Source organism: Mchenga conophoros, linkage group LG20 (assembly GCF_057382185.1).
Source record: "Mchenga conophoros isolate Kocher_MC1m ecotype Shallow Benthic linkage group LG20, M_conophoros_male_GT1.1, whole genome shotgun sequence".
NCBI lineage: Eukaryota > Metazoa > Chordata > Actinopteri > Cichliformes > Cichlidae > Mchenga > Mchenga conophoros.
The window spans coordinates 32,382,776-32,398,925 of record NC_140545.1 but is presented as its reverse complement, the minus strand read 5'-3'; the positions used below and the strand labels follow the sequence as shown (position 1 = coordinate 32,398,925).

The window sequence follows — 16,150 nt, the reverse complement described above, 5'->3', positions numbered from 1 at the left end:
GCTTTAGTTTCCCTGTTTCTCCTCCCCACTTCCCTGGACGGCAGACTCTCAGACATGAACAGATTTCCTCCTCTTCTATGGCCCTGACTGTCTCTTTAAACTCCTTCTGCTATTGGTTTTTATTTCCCTGCCTGGGAAGCAGGGGTTTTAGGAGAGCTGTATGATTTAGAATGTGAAGCTTGCATGCACAGAACCCTCTCCCCCTCTCCGGCTTTCCCCTCCTTATTTCCTCCTATGCTGATGTCATTCTGCAGGCTTTTTAATTCACCCATCGCCTAAACCTTCCCCCACTGTCTAGCCTTTCTCCCCATCATAACTCCTAGTCTCATTAAGTATCAGACACTGTAGACGTCATCTTACCGATGACTTAATCTGAACTTTTTTACAGTTGAGTCGCTCTGCTCTTGGAAGCGGACGTGAGACAATGGTTTATATGTCCAGGACAAGGATATTGCTTATTAAATGTAGTTTCCTAAAACACACTGCCCTGTAATTTTCCTCCTGGTGATCTGTGTTCAAAAGGCAGACATCAAATAAAACGAAAGTCTGAGAGAGCACATTTAAAACCATTACTCATCGCTTTATCTGCAAACCACATTCATCTGCCACATTTCATCCACACTTTCTTAGAAGTGTACACATCAAACATTATCAGCAGTGACATGAAATGAGTTCCTATTATCTCTTGTTTTGCCATCACATCATCATCGTCCACAATTTTTGGAGCCATAAGATGTGGGGGAGTATCTGGAACCACTGTGAGGTCAGTTGAGGGTTGCACAAAGAGATTCTTCTTGTCAGGATGAACTGCTGTGAGCCTGGCTCCAACCTTTAGGTAAAATTATTGCTGCTTTTCATCCATGCAGATTGCAGATGTGGATTCAGAGACTGAGACTTTCTCCTATCAATAAAGCTGCTGTCAAGTCAACAAAGAAGTGGGCTGCTTTCACCCAGTTTGATGATCCTTGACAGCTAGTTTATATATGTGGGTCTGCCATGCCCTTTGGCATGACATAATAAAGTTAAATTTAGACATTTGTGGATGGCCCCCCATGGAAGGACGCCTGAGGATAGAACTATGTGTGACAGCTCTTGTCAGAACAGGGCAGGAAGAGCAAGAGGATATATGGTTCCCTGTTGTGTGAGCATGTTTCTCCATGTTGAGTGAAGATGGACATTTCACAGGCTTGCTGTTTTCTGTGTACATCAGTCCCCTTGTGTACCCTCCTCTACATGGACTTTGGAGGGCCTACTCTTTCCTCAACCACTTAATCACAACCACTAACTGACTGCTCTTTCACTTTCTCTGGTGTCTGGCATGGATAAGGGAGTGGATCATACCGAGATAGAAAAGGTTAAAGATCAGGAGCTGTAAACAATAACATACCTTGCCTGGAGTGTATGAGCAGAAGAGACAGGTTGATGTGTTTCAGTGATGTGTTTGGTGATATGGATTAGCTTAGCCCTGTGCCTGTCCTGGTTTGGCCGTGACAAACACATGGCAAGGTCAGCCAGTCCATGTTGGTAACTCTCCTACAGTTTAATCTCTCAAACAGTGTTAGAGTTAAACTAATATTGACACTGGACTGGCTGCTAATGCAGCAGTGTTTTTTCTGTGCCTATGCAGGGGTCGCTCTCCATATATGATCAGTCTTATTTCTGTTATTGTTTTCATTGGTGTCCTGTTCTATAGACCTGGTTCTAAATCAAACCAGTAAGTGTTTGAGCTGCAGCACAGCACAGCTTGTATATTTGGGTTGCCAAGCTTTTCTTCATCCAGGTTCTCGTTGTTACGTGCAGACAAAGGGGCCCTTTGTCTAATGGCAGAATTTGTTTACCATTTTCCACTGGAGGAGCTTTCACTGTGACTCATTTCTTTTTTTTAATTTATTAGCCTTAAAAAGCAGCTTTAATCTTCTGTTGTCAAATGTTGTTTTCACCTACTGGCCAGTAGGTGGGAAATATTCATGCAGGTTTTTGTGAAGTCAGGCGGGAATAGTTAGCGAGGTTACACTGTAGTCTCTTTCTAAGTTTTGCTGTTTTTCTTTTAGTTAAAGATACTTTTTTATACTGAGTCTCTGTGTGTTGCAGTGGAAACAGATGTCAACGTGGATGGTGATGATGGCTTTAAAGGGCCACTGGACCCCACTGTAATGTCTATTCTATTAGCAATGTCCCGAGGATGTCAGGTTTACTTTGGTTCTGGAATGGTCAGGGCTGGCCGGACTGATACTTCAGATTTAATGTCTCACTGCCATCAAGCCTGGTTTGTTTTACCTTGAATCATGAAATGACTCACTTCTATAGTAATCTGATATGGGCTGTCCTTTATATGGCAATAAGCACATGACGCCATTGTCCTCTTGTGAAATTCAAATTGGAATCAGTTTTATTATTTAGGAATATTTAGGTAACATTTAGCCTTTCTTGCCTATGAATGTGAGCTTCTGTATATGCATGTGTGGGTGCAGCAGGGGTCAGAGGGGTGGAGAGGCAAAGTGCTCCAACAGCTGCAATCCCCCATGTTTAATACAACAGCTTCTCTATTCTGAGGTGAGAGCATTAGACCCCCTGATGTGGCCATTGTGGAGAGGTGTGAACCAGCAGCAGTAAAATCCCTGCAGAGGACTGTGAAAGAGGAAGAGACTGTGATCGTGGTTGGGGATGGGCAACAGTTTGGTATGAGCAAATGCAAAGATGAAAATCTGAGTCATTTTGGATGTTTTTCTTAGTAGCTGGGTGTTTTAAATGTCTTGCTTGCCACTTGTGAAACAACTTGACACATCGACGGTTTTAACAAAACAGCTGATGCTTTCCCCACATTCACTCTAGTGAGTTCAAACTGATTGCTGCTTGTTGAAAAGTTGGAAGGAAAGGCAATGATCGCTGAATGAACTTGTTGTCAAGTTGCTGATCCGCGTAACAGCTCCTGGTTGAGAGCTGTGAAGAGAGTCAGCTGCTGAATAGCATAAAGTATTGAAGCCTTAGCTGTTATTTCTGGTTGTGACATCTGCTTGGATGCGCACACATTTTGCCTGTGTGACAATAAACAACATTATTTGGCTACCTTAGCTAGCAGTGCCTCAATTTCCAGGCCACCTGTTGCCCGGCTATATTATCCTTCTGAGGATACAGAGGAAATGGTTTTGCTGTGATATGGGATCAGATCCTTGAGAGACTGGGCTGTTTATCTTATCATCACTGGTGGGTGCTTTTTCAGATCTTAATGACTTCTTTTCAAGTCAGTGCTGGGATCTGGAAATGTCTGTAAATTGTTAAAAAAAAAGGACATAACTTGCTCTAGGCTTTTAGAGCTACATATAGATCTGTTCCCCGTCCTGCAACTTACAGTAACATCTGACTGTTAAGAAAAAGGTGGCCTCTGCTCAGCGTAGTAGACTCACTGTAGTCAGCACGCGCCAACCAAACACTGCTACTCTCATCATATTCAGGCTCCTGGACAGCAGGACTGACAACATGTGTGTATGTGGTGTGTGTGTGTGACTAGACGAGCGTCCATATGGCAGCTGTAAGGACTCAAACAGCTTCTGTCTGGCCTTGACTTTGAGAGTACTATCCTATTTGTATGGGTCCATGTGATCTGCAATAAATCATCAGACACTACTGCCTCTCATTTCTGTCATTCAGCTGATCTCACTTCTCAAGTGTCAGTCACGCTACAGTTGGAAATCATTCAGCTTTTCTTATACGTGTTCCACATTTGAACTTGATTTCGAAATTTTGTCTCTGCTCCCGCTGATCCAGGTTTCATTCAAACTGTTCATGAGAGGGACGTTTAAATCTCTTTTTTTCACTGAAGGAATGAGAGCAGCGAAGGTCATGAGCTGTCTCTGGCTTAGATCAGATCACTGCATATGAGATCCTTTTTCTGATATGGAACCACTCCAGTGTTTAACCATATCCTAATAGGTTAGTGCAAACTCTGGGGCACACGTGTTTTACTTAGGTGTTGCTAAGGTTCAAGGGATGCTGGTTCTTTTCTCCGGCCCTCTTTGTGCACAAGAACCGTAGCATTTGTTGAGCCGTGTTTATGACTGCAGATGGTGACTGCAGCCGGCACTGGAGGCTTAAAATGTGATTGTAATTTTTCCCTTTTCGAGCTTAAATCCTTTTTTTTTTTAAAATAGTGTTCAAGTGACATCAGCCTTGCAGCTGGGTGGAAGACAATTAAATGTGGAATGGGGGGAAAAAATGCTGTGCTGAACAGGAGGGGGGTAACAGAGGAATTTGACTGCTGACAACTTCCCTCTGTAACCTCATCATAAAGCGTATTAGTTACGGCTACGCACTGTTGTGTCACATCAGCAAGTTCCAGCACTCTGTATCACCCTTAATTTCTCAACCCCACATAAAATAGTGGTTGCAGTCTGGCAATTATGGCGTGGTGAAATGTTTTTTTGTCGAATGTCCCCTGATTTCTGACCTTCTAATGAGACAAACCCAGTACTTGGTTACAGTGAAGCTGTTGTTTACACATTCCTTACTTGCAGCCTAAATCGTTTAAACTAGTTTAATTAATGCTTAATTGTCAGCTGGGTGGTGCGCATCATTAGTGGCTGCTGTAAGGCAGTTGGTGGGACATGAAGAAGCCGCTAATGCTTTTCATCTGCCCTGACTTTCCCATTAAAACATTGCTCAAATCTCTTTGTGTGCTGTGAAATTGGCTTGCCATTTGTTCATAGCAGCATGACCAAATGAGCAGACCGATCGGTTTGAGATGATCACATTTGACCTTTTTATTGCCTGTCAGATGGATACTGTACTGCTGTTTTCACGGCACTACAGGAATTATTTGCCTAGTCTCCACTTTAGCCATTGAAGCATTAATACAGCCCATCTCAGGAGTATCTCTGTCCTGAACAGCTGAGAAATCTTGTGCCTGCCTCTAATTACGTGTCTTTTCATGCCCCTACTTTTACCAAGGAATTTGATGAGTCGCACTCAGCAGACTGACGTTTGAGCCTCATTAAATGCTAATTATGCAAAAGCTCTTTCTTTTGAGCATGCAGCTATAAGATAAGGGCGGGGAAATGCCAACGAGAAGTTGACAGATCATCCAAAGATAAAGACCCATTAAATGCTAATTCTTCCTGCTTTACAGTGCAGAACTTTGTGTGTGTGCGTCTTTGCACATCTGCATGTATCAGTGTAAAGTAGTCAAAAAAACTGCCTTCAACTGCCAGCTTGCTGATTAAAGCATGATGTGCTTGTTTGGTTATTTCCTGATTTTTTTTTTCTCCTCTCTTTGAAAAGCTGCCATGGCCAACTGTGGCTGGACTCTGTTCAGATCTGATTCAACAAAAGATGCTGGAGCTTTGTTTCCTCTGCCTTGTTATTGTGTACATGTTCCTCCAGCTGTGTCATTTATTGCATGCATGTGCTTGCAGATTAATTCTTAAATTATTTTGCCAAAAAATCATTTGCTCATCCTGGTTGTCCAAGAGCATTTGGCTGAAACAAAGGAAACTGTGCTCAATGAACTTTTCTCGCATAGGTTTGGAGGACTTGTAAGAGGCACACATGAAGTGTGTGGTCTGCTGGTGAGAAACTTCTGCTACTTCTAAACTCAGATCTGAATTTAAAGATAGCAAAAGCAAGCTCTCCATCTGTCTTATTGTGAGAATTCAGAACTAGGAAATCCTGCTGTGATTTACAATACCGAACATGCAGGTCTTTGCTGCTTTACTGGGATATCCCTGAGTCTGCATATACAATAAAAAATAAAAGGGTGGGGGGACACAGGTTCTTCCTCTCCAAATTGAATTGGTTTGCTTCTTTGTTCCTCTTCCAACGGGAGTTTCTGCTCTGGATTTGGAACTGGCATTGCACATTCTTATGAGGTACAGGCTACAGTAACAGTGTGACCGTGACCTTCTCTTTGTTCTCCCACATATGTGTTTTCATAACCATAGATGCTGAGAGGATTTCAAAGCTTTGTGCTGACCATCAGTAGACCCTGCCCCACCGCTGTTAGAGGTTTTTTCTCTGTGGTTTTCTGCATCTTAGCATCTACAGTCATGTTCCAGGAGGATTAATTACAGTGGATTACACCATCCTTGGAATATTCCACCGTTTAACTGCTGTTTGACTCATACTGATTCTCCTGTCTTTTTCTGGACCCTACTGAGTAGTTACCCTTCGGGCCATGATACTAAGTTTAGCCCCAATGTAAACCTTCATGCACTATTGGTAGATCTAGGGCAGGAAAGGGTGTATTCTTCCTGTTTTTAAGCTCCCTGGACACTGTCTGGTCTCATTGGTCCCATACCTCCTCTACCCACATCAATCCCAAATACGTCTGTGATGCTTGTCAGGTCAAGTGGCTCAGGAATGAGGTAATGGCTAAACCCTTAGGCACATTATCTAGCCCCCCCCCCCCCCCCCCCAAATCTTGCCTAAGGCTTGATTGTCTCAATTTACATAGCACCCCCTTACTGCTTTTATTCTTTTATTTCTGTTTGGAACTCACCTATAACCTCACTATTCTTTCCGTGTCTACTGGTTGTGCCTCTTCACGGGTGACTTGCCTTTCTGTAGTTGTACAGTGTAGCTCCAAGGACACTGATGTTTAGTATCACAGCTGTAGAAACAAGAGAGTGACTCTACTTAGCCTGTCTGCTTTTTTGTTTTCCTTGTGAATCTGGCCCACAGGGGAGCGTGTGTGACCATGCAATTGTTTCCCCTTGTATGTGTCTTACTGTAAACAAAGGGAGTGAATGTGCCTGTCAACATTGCTGCAGCTTGCAGTGGTTGTAGGGGATTATGTAAAACAGAGCTGCAACCTGTTAGGATGTTTAAAAAAACGTGCGCCGGATCATGCTTAAAGCTGTTCAGGTGGGAGGTCTGGAATGCAGTTTTTAATTGAAGTCAGGCTGGAGATGTTTTCACACATGAACTCCCAAAAATGTTGGAAAAAATTAGGTTGGGACAGTGTCCGAAAGTTTTCCTTTCTCACATGTAGCTCACAGCAGGAGATGGCTGGCATTTAGCTGTGTTGGAAATATTCTCTTTACTTTAGGTTTGACACCTTAACCTAAAGCAAAGTACCCATGCTGTTCTCATATCGGTGCAACTTCAAATAACAGAAACATTGTATCTGTGTGGTACATTTGCACTCTCACATGCACCTCTGATTGATTAAAAAAGGGTGTAGCATATGTGTGAAATGACTTTTGAGCTACAAACCGTGGTTTGATTAAAAAAATGTACGTTTAAAAATGCTTGGTTATCTGTTAGTCACCCACCCTGTCTGTCTTTTCTTTGCAGTGCAAGTGTGCTGGTTGGAGCCCCCAAGGCTAGAACAAAGCAGTTCAACGTTACAGAGGGAGGGTCTGTATTCTACTGTCCATGGAGCTCCAGCCAAACCGACTGCCACGCCATCAAATTTGACCTTGAAGGTAAGTCTTATGACTGATATTTACACTCTGGGCTTCATTAGCGCCAAAGAAGTTTTATGCTCTTTTCTAGCTTTGCAATTCAAAAGAAATCCTTCTCCACGGGGCCTTGATGCTGCAAATCAGTTCATCCACTCTCTGAAACAAACAATTTTCTTCTGCCTTCTCCCTCCCTTTATGTCAAATTTCTTCTGTTCAACCATGAGGTTTGATCAGAAGATGTGCTGTGTTTTCAGGCTCAAAGCTGGAGCTGTTTCTCACTGACATAATGCAGAGTTAGAAATGAAAGAAAAAAAGGAGCTTTTTACTTCATAGAAGGTTATTTGCACAATCCTGCCTGTTATCTGTGCAATGCAACTACACTCTCTTTTTCCTTTAACCTGTTTGTTGGGACATATTGTTTGCTCTTAAACTATTCAGTATTGTTGTTTCTCTGCCCATTTATTTGGAGGCAATCGGAGCATTTTCTTTCTGGAAAAGGAATCATTGTTTTACTCCATTGAGTGGTTGTTGGCTACATTAGTTCCTGGACTTTGGGTGTTCCTTTTTTCCTGTTTGTCTTCTCTTCAGGGATAAAAAGATAATGAGGTGTCAAAGAGTTCTTGAAGGGTACTACTTCCTTCCTCCAGATCATGTTCGTGTTGCCTGGCCTCGGGAGGTATACGGAGATAAGCAACCAATAAACAAATAGGTCGGACAAAGAAATATCCTGTTTGTATGACAGGTGAGGTAGACACTACTAGTCTTAACAAAGAGGCTCCAGTTGAGTCAAAATCAAGTAAAGTGGTTTAGAAGAACACGAGGAAGCGTGTGAGGTTGTCTTAAGAGTGGATTCATGTTTCAGTATGTTGACAGAGTGCCCACAAGCCCTGTTTTGCACAATGGATCCACGGCGAAGTGAAGAATGAGCAGGTCAAATTATAAATGATGTAGCAAAGACATACTCCTATACAAACACACAAACAGTATGACTCATACATGTAGGAGGATCCCATCACTTCTGGCTTCTTTCCTGGGAAATCCAACTTAAATTTATTCTCCCTAATTGACAAAGTGGAGAAATATTCCACTGCATGTTTCACAAGCCCCTTTCCCCCCTATTGGACGCCACTGCTTGGTACCCTTTGCTCCACTATTTTAGCACTGCTTTTCTTGCAACATAAAATGTGTCGTGCAGCCATGGATGCTGGCTAAAGGCCACGCGGAGTGATATCATGCACATTCAATGAGCCCTCACGGTCAAGGTTAGTCTCCTGGGCTGCCAGAGTCCTTCATATTTTGAAAATGCTTTGAAAGAGCAGATTAGAGTGCCAGTGCCAGCTCTCACATCTGGATCAGAGTAAAACTGCAGTGCTGTGGAGGAACGCTTAGTCCATGAACATCTGCATGCAAATATGGCTATGACAAGCAGCTGTTACATGAATGACATTTACTGCTGCAATTCATTTACTGCAGCTTTGCCTGTATTTTCTTTGCCAATCATGATAGTAAAGACTAGTGCAATAAAAAAAGACATTTAGTGATTTTTTTTTCTTTTCCCCCAATTTATTCAGTATGAATAATAAAGAAAATGGCTCTAGAGTGTCTTGTATATTCTTGAAACAAAGTGGTGTCAGAGGTCGCCTGTTTCTTGGTGTTTTTGAGCTCTGACCCAGAGGCCACAGAACCTCTTAATTAGCCTAACTAATTGGGTCAAAGTGGCCAGAGACTCCCTCCTATCCACATCCTCTGCCACTGAGATAAGAGCCTGTCTATTTGAGAGGACACATACAGGATGGGAGGCAGGGAACGAGAGAAAAGAGGAAAGGCCAAGAAACCAGAGACCAGCTCTCTTCTGTCCCCCTCTCGTCTCCTGCTGTCAGTACTCCCACAGGGGCAGCTGATGTGATGAGTGAATTTGGCCATTTGTCTTCTACCTCACTGACACACAGCAAAACACATACACACTTAAAACGAGAGGGTCTGACCACACTAATGGCTCTCCACTCACCCACAGTTCAAAGTAGACAGTGAGTCTGTATGCACTCCAGACCTTCACTGCCCCTCTGCTCCCTGGAGAGACTGGCACCACATCACATCAGCACACCGTGCTATCAAGCCTCCCAGGGGGACTTTGGTCGGATCACATCTTGTTGTGGGTCCTTCTCTGGATTTCCCTTTATCTCCCCTGTGAATCTCCTCTATTTTCATCTTAAAGGAATTCCATATGATTACAGCTGGCTGCCTTCCGTCGCCTCACAGACAACAAAAAGAGCTTTTCATCATTCATTATAGTGACACAGAGCCATGGCTACCACATAAAGACTTTGCTAACCTTGTTTGGGTCCTTACTATGAGGTGCTTCCTTTCTGTCACCCTGCAAGATAACCTGAGCATAGTTAGACAGTATGAATTACAAGACCACCTTTTTGAATGCTACTCTTGGTTATCTTGGGAAGTTAACGCAAACCAACACAGATGTTGGTCAGTCTTAAACTTCACCTGGCCGATTAGCATTTGCCTTGACCAAACAAACCCTTCTGTTATGAAAATGTTAAAAAAAAAAAAACATACCATGCAGCTAAGGCAGATTAGTTAAAGCAACAAGGAGCTGTTTGAAGTACTGGTTGGGGTTTTGCCCATGCAGCAAAAGCACTTCTTATCACTCTTTTGAACACTTGAATCATAGCAGCCTGCTGCTCGCCCATGATGAATACTGTTAGCACGAAAGCCCCAGAGATGGAGATTAAACAGAAATATATTTGGGTTATTATAAAACTATATTCTCTCTGCTTACTGCTTGGGTGATGGGAGGCATCACTCCCTGGAAACAGATGGGAGAAGGGGCTGTGCAGTTGAGGAGCCTTGTGGTGAGATAGTGAAAGAAAAATGAATAGGAAAATAGTGATAATGTTGAAACTGACAACAGAGAAGGGGAGAGTGAAGTGGGTGCCTAAATAGAGATGAGTGAGAAGCTGCTGTGAGGAAGTGAGGCCAGAGTGTGTTTTCCTTGGACCCCAGCCCCTTTGCTGTTTCCACAAAGACATGGTGCAGGCCTTCATCCGCAGCTCCAGGCTGCCTAGTTGGCTTGAAAGAAAGACTAGAGGAAGACAGGCATGGACAGAGTGAATATAATACACAATTCCTTCCTCACATCCACATGGGTCTTGATCTTTCCCGGTATCTCCCAGTTCTGTCTGACAGACACTAGCTCTGTTCTTTAGAAAGACACCTGTGGTTGCAGAAGTCTGAGTGAATGGGGATTATGAGTGAAGGACTCGTGGAATGGCTGATCTTATACGCACTTCCCCTTACAGATGTCAGCTCCTACACTCATATGAGCGGTATGTGTCTTCCTTGCATAATCAATTAGTTCAGATTTCGTTCTTTATTGCAGCACAGATGTAGCATCTGTTTTCCAATAAAGTTGTGTTTAAACTGGACTCCCCAGACCATCTGTCGCATCACCTGCTGCTGTCAGAGCACTAAAGTGGGAGATCAGTGATACTGTCCAGGTGGTCAAACAGGGCAAAGGGTCAGCAGGGTTAAGCCACACCAGTCCAGTCCAAACCTGGCAAAAGCTAACACAACTACTATCTGTAGAACAGTGGCCTAGTAGGAAATAACATTCTTTTCAAGTCTAACCATCTCTGTATGAAGAAAGTGTAACATAATGCATGTTGTCTGCCAGTTTTTACAGATGTTTCCAAGAATCTGGAAGGGAGGGGCAGGCAGCGTTATGATGCTTGAGGTCCAGCTGAAGGAATGCATGTGTTATCATGCTGCTATAACTCAAATTCTTTTCTCTCTCTCTTCCTTTATTTCCCCAGGGGATCGCAATGTCTTGCTCAATGACACAAATTACCAAGCTGATTTCAAATCCCACCAATGGTTTGGTGCCACTGTCCGGTCTCATGGTGACACAATTCTGGTAAGGTAGCCTTCAAAGAGATGCATTTAAAATGATAGAATCTTCCTTAAGGGATGAAAACCTCAGCTGTTGCTTTCTGCTGTTAAGATCAGGAATTTCAGACTAGCCTGATATACGACTGTGAGAAACTTTTTACTTGAGTGATGACTCACTCTCTTGGCTGGGTGATTGCACATATCCTGTGTTAGTTAGAAGTTAGGAGAAGTGGCTAGATTATTGCCCATTAAGTTGTTGTCATTCAGGTCCACTTTTCACCCCTAGTCTCAACTCACTGTACTCACAGCCACACACATACACCATGTGACATCAAAGTTTAGCTGCCTGTTGTTTGGTCTGATTGTACGGCTTGTGACCTGGGTTGAGTTACATGGTTACCCCCACACAAGACACTCCACTGACCTCAGCTTGAGACCCATTCTGAGTTCAACGGGGGGGGTCACAACTGGAAAAACATCTCCCACCTAATGGCTCACCCTGTTCATCAACACACTGTTAATCCTCCACTTTTCTTACTTGTCATTCCCACTCCTGTGAACTGCAGGCTTGTGCCCCACTTTACTCATGGAGAACTAAGGAGGATATTCCCCATTCTGATGCTACAGGAAGCTGCTACCTCTCTGTCGAAAACTTCACCAACTTTGTGGAGTATGCTCCTTGTCGTACAGGTAATCATCACCTCTCTTCAAATCTTATCGGCATGGATGCTTTAATATATCAGGATAACACCAATGGTTGTTTCCTGGATGGTTTCTGGATATCATTTGTTGATGCTTCACTTATTCTGACAGTAAGTCCTTCATGATACACCGCTCCTTTTGTCCTTCAGAAATCAGTGGTCCATCAGGACAAGGTTACTGCCAGGGAGGATTCAGTGCCGAATTTACAAAGGTAAATGTACATTTTCTGTCAGTGAACCAACACGGGTTTCTTGAATAGTTGTATTTTTTCCCACTGAGGTAATTCACAGGTGTTATTTTTCTTTTAGGATGGCAAAGTGGTGCTGGGAGGACCAGGCAGTTATTTCTGGCAAGGTATGTAGGACCTGCATCAATCAAAAGTCAAAAACAAAAAACACACACGCACACACAGAAATCTCAGTATGTCCTTCCAAGTTTCTTTCTTATCATTATCTTATCGTATTTTAGGTCAAGTGATCTCTGCAGCTAAGGAGGACATTATCAGAGCATACTATCCAGGCTATTTTATTCAGGCGGTGAGTGGCCAGATCCAGACCAAACAGGCCCATTCTTTGAAAGATGACAGCTATCAAGGTAAGCTAATTAAAACTTTATAAATTTTGCTAAATCACATGTCGTCATGTACCTGCCACGAAAGCTAATTTTTCTGTTTCCTACAGGCTACTCTGTTGCAGCTGGGGAATTTAGTGGTGATGGGGTAGAAGGTAAGTCAACAAATCAGGTAGCAGACACTGCCAGCATTAGGTGAGGTTGACAAATAGTGAAACACTTAAAGACATTTACAGAGCAACATGAATGTTATAGTTGTAGTAAGATAAACATAAATCATTTACAATATTTTACATAATTATTGAGCTGGAAATGTCTTTAGTAAATTCTGTTATCCTCTGACTGGGCTTTAACCGTATTTTTCCCACTTTAAATCTTTGCTTTGTCTCACAGATTTTGTTGCTGGGGTTCCAAAAGGACACATGCTTTATGGTTCGGTAAGATCGCTTAATCATCACTCTCATTTTGGCTTTCATTTAAGCGCTTTTAGAATGGGAAGCCTGGGATTTATACTTGGGAATGATACAAGAAAGAAAACAACTTTAGCGATATTGTCACAGTGGGGATTATTTTTGCAGTGAATTCCTTTCCATGGATCGTGCTTATATTAGACCCTATAAAAGTTCCCCATATGTGCTTGCTGTGTTGCAGGTGTCTATTCTGAACGGTACAGATCTGACAAACATGACTGAGTACACTGGAGAGCAGGTGAGTCCAAAAACTCCCACCTGAGCCAACTACAGAAAGTTCTGTAATGCTCCACTTCCTCTGTGTTTTTATTGCTCAGCTCCCCATGAGAGCTCTTAATTTGCTGATTCATAGTAAGCATAAATAATTTCCTCTACTGCAAACCACAATAGAGACAAAAATCTAGCAAACACAATACTGCAAATCTCAGTTCTTGGGGGGGAAAGTGCAGTCGCAATTTGTGCAAATGGTTCTAGGAATAGAAAAGCAATCAACTTATTTCAACACTGGTGATTGACTCAGCTGAACAAATATAATCACAAGCGAATTTGCATACACTATGGCGAGACTGCTTTTGCAGTGCTTTGTAGACTGAAAATCGTGACAGAAACTGAACGAGAAATGGAACCGACAGGCCTTCACTGGACCCAACCTGTAAAACCCATCAAGCCTTTGTGATTTCTTGAGTCTTTATGATTTTTTTTTGTTCTAGTAACAGAGAAAACACGCCTGAAGTTTAGTTTAACAGTGTGAGGGTTTGGGATTTTGGACTGCTTAAATTGTAATCATGTCTTCTGTTGATGTGATGTTTAAAGTCATGGAAACACCTTTTCTTTTTTCTTTTTTTTTTAATAGATGGGCTCATATTTTGGGTATGCAGTGGCCACAACTGACATTAACAGTGATGGGTGAGTAGTAGCTGTCTGTCTTTCTTTATTTTATTTTTCAGTGCATCTTTTTTTTTCTTTTTTGTGATGTTCCTGTTTTGTCTGCAGGATGGTTGACCTGCTGGTGGGAGCTCCCATGCTCATGGTCCGAAGCTCTCATGGACGCCTGGAAGAGATGGGCCAAGTCTACGTTTATCTCCAGCGTAGCCCCTTGAAACTAGAGTCCCGCCTACCTCTAACAGGCACTCAGGTGTTTGGGAGATTTGGCAGCACCATTGCACCCTTGGGAGATCTGAACTTGGATGGTTTCAATGGTAAGAATAGGGAATTATAATATGGTAGGACAGAAATTGGTAATGTGGGGAAATGATATATAAGGCGACAATTTAAAAGAAAGAAATTTAGTAACAATCTATTATGATGCTACTTTTTTCTCATTACACTTTGAGAATGCTTGTATGCTTTGTTATAATATCGAAGATTACGCTATAACACAATGACGCTCTGTAGAAATGTGCTTGCTTGAACCACTTATGGTCTCTAAAGAATGAAGCCGAATAGCTTTGGTGACTTCAACAATATTTATAGCCTACAATACATTTCACTTTATGAATGAACCAAACTAGAAGACTAATAATGCTAAACCTAAAGACTGTTATGGATGGTAACTAAGTGTTTAGCTTAAAAGATAAAACAGTTATTGGTTATGAACTTTAAGTGTTGCTGCTTATGTCACAATGTAAGGCATATAGTCAATAAATGATATAGTATATACAATGATGAGTATGTTAAGTGATCTTGGTATAAGAGGATGAACATGAGAGCTTATCAGCTAGGATTCAGTTTTAGCTTTAATCACAGAAATGGACCGGAAGTTTCATTCCTACATAACTGGGGATTATGTAGATCACACAGAGCATCATCACATAGGTTGACTTCTAAATACCCCTGTGTCCTTATGTCAAAGAAAAAAAGTTTTGCTTCTTTGTGCAATTTCAAAACATTAGCAACACTTTGTAGAGCAAGGAAACCTACATACTGTAGGCTATTTAAGTAAATCATGCATATTAATTTTGTAGTGAAAAACAGCTGAAACTGTAAATAAAGTGCTCTGGGATTTTAGTTTCTTTCTCTAAATCTCAACGGTAATATAAGTTAATTTTTCCCCCTGCAAGATGTGGCTATCAGCTGTCCATTTGGAGGAGAAGATCAGCAGGGACTGGTTTATATTTACAATGGATACTCAGAAGGACTCAGACAAAAGCCATCTCAGGTGATTAGGGGGCAGTGGGCTGCAGGGACTATTCCTGCTAGCTTTGGATTTGCTCTCAGAGGTGCTAAGGACCTGGACATGAACGGATACCCAGGTAAGTGAGGATGAAATTTGTAATGAGCATCATTAACGGTTTATTTATTTATTTTTTGTGTGTGTTTAATTTATCTTTCTTAATTTCCTCAGATCTCATTGTTGGAGCTTTTGGTATTAATAAGGCTATTCTATATAGGTATGTTTTATTTTTATGTATGTTTTTGCTTGATCGAAAAGTCAAATTCCAAAATTAAGTCTGGGGGAAAAAGCATGGCTGTGTTCGTCTGCCTGGTGTGCCAAGATAAATGTTTGGTCACTCTACAGATATAGTGTAAGAACAAAACAAAAGGAAAGACATAGAAATAGAGTTTCCAAAATCTGAAGCTAATCTATGAAGCACTTAAAGTGGAAACTGTAATATCTGATGACTGTGTCTTCAATCAGCATTCTTGTTGTTGCCTACAGATCCCGGCCGATAGTCAACACCAGTGCCTCGCTGACAGTTTCCCCCACCATGATTAATCCTGAGGAGAAGAACTGCATTCTCACCACTGGAAACTCCAGCATTCCCGTTTCCTGGTGAGTATTCAGACGGTCCAGAATTACAGAACACTCTGTTTCCTGCAGCTCTTCACTTTTGGTATTTATTTGACCCAACTGCAGAGACATGGGCTTCCCCATTTCCCCCATGCATAAACATTTCTATCATAATAGGAAGTTTTGATAAAGAATATCCTTTACACAGTGATGGTATTCTGAGGACTGCTCTTATCTGACCTATTTTCAGAGTGTCTTCATATAACACACTTTATTTTGTGGAGTGGAGAGAGAAAAAAAGTTGAATAGAAGCATTGTTTGCAGTTTTCAGCCTGATCTAACTGTGCAAAGTATCCAGCTCCAAAAAAAAAGAAAAA

The 16,150-nt window shown here is 42.0% G+C and overlaps 1 protein-coding gene across 1 annotated transcript in view; it reads left to right on the top strand.

The window, feature by feature from the left end:
• itga5 (integrin, alpha 5 (fibronectin receptor, alpha polypeptide)) overlaps positions 1 to 16,150 on the top strand; it is a 32,760-nt gene that overhangs the window by 1,793 nt on the left and 14,817 nt on the right. Inside the window, exons 2-15 of the mRNA XM_085261174.1 lie at positions 7,288 to 7,418; positions 11,225 to 11,325; positions 11,867 to 11,990; positions 12,152 to 12,213; positions 12,311 to 12,356; positions 12,471 to 12,596; positions 12,683 to 12,727; positions 12,966 to 13,009; positions 13,224 to 13,280; positions 13,896 to 13,948; positions 14,036 to 14,241; positions 15,103 to 15,294; positions 15,387 to 15,432; positions 15,702 to 15,815. Coding sequence (XP_085117300.1) covers positions 7,288 to 7,418; positions 11,225 to 11,325; positions 11,867 to 11,990; positions 12,152 to 12,213; positions 12,311 to 12,356; positions 12,471 to 12,596; positions 12,683 to 12,727; positions 12,966 to 13,009; positions 13,224 to 13,280; positions 13,896 to 13,948; positions 14,036 to 14,241; positions 15,103 to 15,294; positions 15,387 to 15,432; positions 15,702 to 15,815 — 1,347 coding nt within the window. The remainder of the gene's footprint in view (positions 1 to 7,287; positions 7,419 to 11,224; positions 11,326 to 11,866; positions 11,991 to 12,151; positions 12,214 to 12,310; positions 12,357 to 12,470; positions 12,597 to 12,682; positions 12,728 to 12,965; positions 13,010 to 13,223; positions 13,281 to 13,895; positions 13,949 to 14,035; positions 14,242 to 15,102; positions 15,295 to 15,386; positions 15,433 to 15,701; positions 15,816 to 16,150) is intronic.